This window comes from Limulus polyphemus, unplaced genomic scaffold, assembly GCF_000517525.1.
Source record: "Limulus polyphemus unplaced genomic scaffold, Limulus_polyphemus-2.1.2 Scaffold1131, whole genome shotgun sequence".
NCBI classification, from domain to species: domain Eukaryota; kingdom Metazoa; phylum Arthropoda; class Merostomata; order Xiphosura; family Limulidae; genus Limulus; species Limulus polyphemus.
Window position 1 is genome coordinate 63077 of NW_013666741.1, and position 7697 is coordinate 70773.

Sequence of the window (7697 nt, forward strand, 5' to 3'; positions counted from 1 at the left end):
ATATATATATACACACATACCACCGGACAAATGGCCAGTGGTCTTACAGAAATTATAGAAGTGGCATTATAGAAGTATAGAGATTTAGTGCTAATATAATAAGAAGCATGCAAGGCAACACACTGCTGCCAGGAGGGATCCTGAAATATAATGTATGTCAATTAAATAAGATGAAAAAACAATAATATGTCGACTTATCCCAGTCAAAGGCAAACAGATGTGTGTAGAATCACCACAGGCAGAAAACGATACCTGCCCGATGAAGACACAGCTAGGTTGTGTAGATAACGTGAGACATGTATTGGGAGTTGTCCACATACCAGCCTGAACAATCTCTTCGAAAGAACAGCAGATTCGAGCAGCTAAAGAAATAGTTATATGATGAATTTGGTGCACAGAAACATTATGTAGATGGTAACCTTCCATGGACAAGTCAGAATATGCCAGTATGAGTTGATGAACCCAGTTAGAGAGTGTATCCTGTGATAAATCACAGGATATAGAGGAATTCCATGGAACAAATACACGGGAATAAGAACCATGAAAGGAGGCTGTACGAGCCACATAACATTGTTGGGAATGAACTAGACAAACGACAAACTACAAAAACACAAGGAGTGGACATGGCAAGGGAAATGACTCTGGAGAGGAGTATAATTGAAGGGTAGGTGGAAACCCCTCCAATCTTGACTGAATGCATCCACCTCCCGAGCTGAGGGGTGTGGAATTGGAAACCAAAAGGAAGGAAGTTTGGCATTACAGTGAGTGGCAAACACATCTATATGCAGTGTTCCCAGTTGAGAACAGACCTACCAAAATACCTGAGGATAAAGGAACCATTGCGTAGGGAGAACCTGGTTGGGATGAGATCAGCCACAAGATACATAATTCCAGGAACATGACACACCAGGACTGTCATGTCATGGTAGTTGGCCCAGTACATGACATTCAAAGTCTAAAAACACAGAGACATGGACTTGGTTGCCTCATAGTTGGTGATTTAGCTGACAACAGTGGAATTGTCAGAATGAACCAAAACCATCCATCCCTGCAGGAGTGGGAGGAAATGAAAAAGGGACTGACAAACTGCCAAAAGTTCTAGGATGTTGATATAGAGAGTAGCCTCTTTGACTGACTATTGACCTGAAATCTCCCGGGAATCGAGGAAAGCCCTCCAACACACCAAGAAAGCATCTTTGGACAGATGAGACTCGGGACGAGGAGGAGGAGTGAGAACCCCCACCCCTCTCAGGCCACTAAGCAAGGTCAGCCTTGATCCCAGGGATGGTCCAATGGATCGTGGGAGAAGTTCCACTGGTCAAGAAGTGTCCATTAAAGGGAATGCATGTGCACCTAACACAAGAGAATGAGATCTTCCAAGGAAATCCACATCCCCAAAAAGAGATAGAACCTCCTGTACAGAGAGAGAAGGAGAAGGTAGAGCCTTTGTGATTGCTCCTTCCATATCCAGAAGCTTAAGTGGAGAAGGCTGGGCCCGACTGATATAGGAATTGAAGAGAACCTCCAAATGAATAAGATGCTGCATGGGGTAATAAGAAACAACTTAATGAGAAAACTCTACCCAATTAACTTCCAAACAAGTAAGCAGGCGAGGTGGACCAACAGGGCATGGGAAGAGTCTAGCAGGAGCTATAATTATTACACAAGTAATTTAACAGTGATCTTTTATTTTTTAGCTGATTTACTTTAATTAAGTAGTATTTGATATGCCTTTTAAAATACCTAATATCTACTCATATTAATTATGTCTGAGCTTTATTTTCTAAAAAACAATCATATTGAATTAAGCATTCATCCACTAAACTAATCTTTGAATGCTACCCTTATTTGTCAGTCATAAACAAGTTATCTATCTTCACTGATTATTTATTCAAATCATTATTTGTGTACAATTTTCTTATAATAGTGATAGCCACATATCATTGACTACAGAATAAGTCTGCATTCCTAAATGCAACAAGTCCTACCAGCTGATTGGATAATTACATATCTGACACAATGAACGAGATATCCAATTTTATCAATCCTTAAACTGATAAAATAAGTGGTTGATTAAATCACTTACTATATGACATTATTTAATTTCATACTGGAAAAGGAAATGTCGGCAATAGTGATAGTTGTACAAAATATAAATTTTACTTGCATGTTTTTTAAAAAGTAATTCTTGTTGCTCTTTCCACATTTCTAGTTCTAAAGCAGCTTGAATCAATTTCTGCTCATTTAATTTGGGTTGCTGAGTTTTAGAGGTGATGTTCTCTCTCCACTGCATGTTTAGAGGTTCACCAGTCCCAACATCTTCAGTAGTCTTTTTCACTTTAAAGGTAGTTTTATTCTGCTAAGAACAGAATGATAAAAAACTGTTACAAAATACAATTATAACCCATTATTTATTTTTAAACATGAGGACCTTTTCAAGCATTTCAAAGTACTATTTTTATCTGCATATAATGTAATAAAACCTGCAAATAGCAACAACTGACTGCTAGTAATAACTCAATAATCGGTTCTATTTTCATCAAGAGGAAAATTGTTTATTCACAAAGAAAATTCCTTTATAATATTCCTCTATTCTTACATGAAAATAAGCTGTATGTATAAGCATAAAACTCATTAAAGTACAGTTCCACTGTAGTGTATGTCCTCAAGCTAATTAAAACTCACGTGATTGCTGACTTATGTTCAAATATAGATGTGAATCATGACATTGATTTTTGCTTTAAGATGATAGAATCACTTGTTCTTCCAGAAATCCTATCTTCAAATATCACATCCCCTTTTGTAAACTAGAGGATGGTGATTTAGTATGCAAGTTCTACTTTTTTGGTATAACAATTAGTAATGCAAAGTAAGCAGGATTAAAAACTATATTTTTAAATTTTACTTTTGAACAATTTCTATCCTTTGAAGAATATTTTACTGTCTTTGAAAAATACATGCTACTTTATTTACTTAGCCTAAACCTACACTAAGTTGAACACATTTGTAAATATTCATTTCGTATCATAATTTAAAAAAAAAATTAAATCTGACACTGTGTTGTTTTTGTTTAGTGCAAAGCTGCACAATCAGCTATGTATGCTCTTTCCACCACATGAAATTGAACACCAGATGTTAGCACTGTAGGTTCATAAGCTTACTGCTGACCCACTGGGGAACAGCTAACATTTATAATCAAGAAATTTCTTAATAATACTAACAATTGTTTATCTAAGCATAAAGCTATAAAATAAGCTACTTGCACCTGTGTAAGATTCTGGCACGGGCCTGTGTTAAAATTTCCTCATCTCACCCATTAGTTTTCAACCACAGAAATAAAACTTAATTACTTGGAATATTGTGTAATAACTTTAGAAAATATATACTTTTTTAATTCAGTGTTTTTAGCAATGCAGTAATGTTATTCTACATAAATACAAGTAGCAAAAAATAAAAAATAACTAACTGTAAAGTATATTTTTTTGTTATAGCTTAAACAGTGATAGTAGTAGTTTTCAACTTAAACAGCTTCAACTAAAGTTCTCCAATGGAAACTTAACTGGTTTCTACTCGATTTACAATTGAAATTTAGGTGCTTTCAGAAGTTTGATTGCCAGCTCTCGGAAGAATAAGTAACATAATAAAGATTTTATATATATATATACACACATAAACACACACATTAAAACACCATTTTAACTTGTGGCAGTACTAACATAAACATTGATTTCTTTAGTGAATAACCACAGTAAATAGAAAGAAAACTGTCAGAAATCTTGATATTAGAAAAATTAGTTTGAACAAATTTGTGCATCCTCTTCAGTCTCATGTGAGACTTCTGACAGTTTGTTTCATTTACTGTGGTTTTTCACTAACTGCTACACATGTTAATTTATTATTATTGATTTCTACATGTTGCTCTGTAAAATCTTAATAACTAAATGTTAAAAACCATAAAATATATGAGTGAATATATATATATGAAGAGCTTAGATGCTAAAGGCAATATACACAATTCTTCACAAACTTGAGATGCCAATGGCATTATATTAATGGATATACAGTAGTTCAACTAAAAAAAAAAAGTGGAGTTTAGGAAACAGACACTTTTTGAAAACACATTCATGTAGTGTCATTTTAATTGCTTTTAAAAATACTCTACTTCTGAATAGAGTACCTTTGTGTCATGTCTGCAAAATAATGTTTAATGTAGATATTATGATAAATAAGCCCTAATGATTTAAATTAATAGAAATTATGCAAACAACTGGGTCATAAGTGCATTTTATTTTACTTTCTAAAAGTATGAATCCCAGAATTTTTTTTACTCTTCACTCTCGAATAAAAGCAAAATCCTAAAAGATATATTTACTTTTTTGTGTGTGTTTTGTGGGATGGAGAGGGAAAAATATTTTTTCTAGTATTTTGTCCCTTGGATAAGAAGTTTTTATTCTAAAATTCCACACTCCTGTTGCCTTAAATAAAATTTATGATAATTTTTTGTAAAATTAAAACTAAAATTCAGACAGATATTAATAAACCTTACTGAAAGTTACAAATTTTCTCTATGTAATATAATTATAATCATAGGCTAAAAATCAGTAAAACATTCAAGGTTTTAATCATGTTTATACAATGATTAGATGCCAATGATGACTAATCTGAGAAGGTAGCCTAACAAAATGCTACATTTCTAAAAAAAATCTGAAATTCACATATGAAATTTAAAATTGTAACAGCTGTTGTATGAATGCAGTTGCTGAAAAAAAACAAAAAACAGGAACATAAGAAACCCCTATTCGTATACTTATTATCAATTTCGTTACTCTTGCATAGTGTATAAATAGTTTAATTACGTGGTACAATACCAGCTACTGGCAGACTGAAAAGAACACTTAATACAAACCATAATATAACAAGTTAAATAATGAGGTTAATACCAAAAATAAACATACAAATTTTCATCATCAAATATTTTATTCCAATATATCTAATAAAACAATATATGTGACTCTGTTTTTCATGAAACATAATAAAAACACAAAATATACATATTCTAATTATAACATACATTACTGTGTGTTAAACATTTCTTATCAACTGGAATGGTATAGTAAACATTTACTTCCTCTATTACAGTAAATTGACAAACAATGATTTATAAGCAATTTAAAATGGTTTATTTTTTGTGGAATACTACACGTTTCAACAGAACACTAGTTTGTCTTCTTCAAGTATGAAACTGTCGAAACACGCAGTATGTTCCCCTCAAAATAAACCATTTAATTATGCTTATAAATAGTTTCATACTTAGCGGTAATAGGACCTATACCTTTTCAAGACGGGTTATGGGTGAAAGGCCATGTCATCTCATTTGTTGACTCGCATTCAAAATTTCATTAAACTATTTCATGAATTTATGTCAATAACTTTGGTATCAAACTGCAGATTATAATCCAAATTTTAGTACTATATATTATTCAATTTCTTAATTCAAAAACAAATATTAAAAAAGCACAGATAAACATCGATTTTTGTGTGCCACAAGGTATGTTGAATGCAGCACTGGTTCAAATTAAATGTTTGTGAAGCTAAAATACTAAGTCTATAATTTCGAACGAATTAGAAATTCAAATTACCGATATTGACAAGCTAGAATATAAAATAAAAGGCTCTTATCTGTTAAATTTGCTAAGATATTGCTGACGTAATAAATCAAACAGAGTTGCACCCCGCCCACCTCTTTCCATTTTTGGAAATGCTCCCTTATATACACTTACTTCTATATATGACACAAATAACTAATCGGAAGCTCAGAATGTCCCTCTAGTAGCTTTCTCAGCCACTAAGTTACTAAGCTTGATAAATTAGAGTGTAATTCTATGGTATAAATGTAGTAATTAATGATTTTTTATTTATTCAAATGTATATATAAAACCTAAAATAAATATTTTGCTTCATATCCTCCACGTGCAATTTTTTAAAGGCTTAGCAACCTACGTCAAGCAGCAACCGAGTACAAAGGTTGTAACTAGAAGAGATAATTGTTTGCTTTACTTCTTTAGTTACTGTTCCATATTTTAGGAAAAATATGTTTAAGAGCCTATTTCAAACTAGCAATAATCTATCTACATATATAATGTATAATAATTGAAATGTGACTGTATTTTACAAAATACTAGTCTACTAAAACACAGCCAAGACAAGTTACTTTGTATAGACCAAAGGTCAGTTTTATGTTACTTGATATGGTAACATGAGTGCACGTGAGCCACATAATTGTGTATTGTTAGCCACGCATGGCTGAAAGGTCAATATAATAAATATAATAGATATATATATAAATGTATAATGTTATGAGATTTAAGCTATTTAATCTAAACTTTTATGTTTTTGTGTTATAGTTTGTGTTCATTCTAGAATGAAAGAAGCATAACTTATATTTATATCCTAATTTTTATGGTGGTTGCAAGATCAGACAAATCTACTGAAAATAACAGATAAAATAGTTTTTTCCAAAGAAACATTTGATAACTATCTCAACATTATAAACATTTCGCATGTGAAATTTCAAAAATTTGAAAGAGTTAAAACACACAAATGATTCATCTTTTAATGTTTACAACTGTGAAATGAAGTCAATATTGCAGAGTTCTAATACATACCTCAATACATTTATAAGCTATCCTCAATATTAGTTGACATATTACATCTATCTCTTATTACTCCCTGGATGTAATATTGTGACAACACTACAACTCTTCATTTGCTAGATCTGCAGCACATGCTCAGAATAGTACCTGACCAAGATATCATTCTATTTTAATAATCAAAAATATTCAGTACATTTTCTATATTTTACTGCAGAAACATTACTCGCAGACATTAATCCTGTACATCAAAGTTGCAGTAACATCACAAAACGAGGTCCAAAAACTGACAGAGGTTAACTCAGTGCAATACCTAGAGTGGGGAATATCTTATACAAATATACAAGTAATTTACAACTTGCATTAAAATGACAAATCAGCAAAGATGCATCAAAGGCAAGTAACAATTGCAAGACAAATTTAAAGATTTTATTTTGTGTAGAGAAATAATAAAAATATTTTGGGTTTTTACTTTTAATTAAGCATAATAAAACTCATATTTTAAAAATACTTTCTAAAATTTAAAAATTATAAAAAAAAAAATATTTTCCTTATTGGATGAAATACCTGATTTTCAGATGTTTCCTGTATGGTACAATACGTATTTCCAGCACATAAATTGGGGAGATTGGCAGGACCAAAATCATCTAGACTCATAACAGCATGAAGTTCTCCCATCTTGTTTCTATTTTTTATTTGAATAACAGGTTTGTGAAAAATGCTTAAACTACATTCTTAACAGTGTGATATTATATTCAAATTATATTTGAATACATTATATGTTTGGTCAAACTTGTAGATCTAATACACTACATATTTGAGATGTAATGAAATTTATTATATCACTGTAAGCTCATATGAAAGGAAATGCAAAAGTAGTGTTAAAGTATTAGGTCGTCAAGAAATTAATGTTGCTTTTTTTAGATGAAAAAACCTGAACAAATTACATATCGAAACAAAACATTTATTAAATGAAATAGTCTCCATTTTCATCAATGATGCTTTTCCATCTTACAATCAGATTGTTAATGCCCATTAAAGAAATCA

General features: G+C 31.6%; 1 protein-coding gene across 2 annotated transcripts in view; it reads right to left on the bottom strand.

Annotated features, from left to right (window-relative positions):
- LOC106462276 (centrosomal protein of 120 kDa-like) overlaps positions 1–7697 on the bottom strand; it is a 148972-nt gene that overhangs the window by 36914 nt on the left and 104361 nt on the right. The window contains exons 12-13 of one of the 2 annotated variants that reach the window (XM_022389480.1): positions 7218–7335; positions 2168–2356 (exon numbers count right to left, since the gene is read on the bottom strand). In XM_022389480.1, the coding sequence (XP_022245188.1) occupies positions 2168–2356; positions 7218–7335 (307 nt within the window). Of the gene's footprint in view, positions 1–2167; positions 2360–7217; positions 7336–7697 lie in introns of both variants that reach the window. The other variant, XM_013922178.2, reaches the window with a different exon arrangement.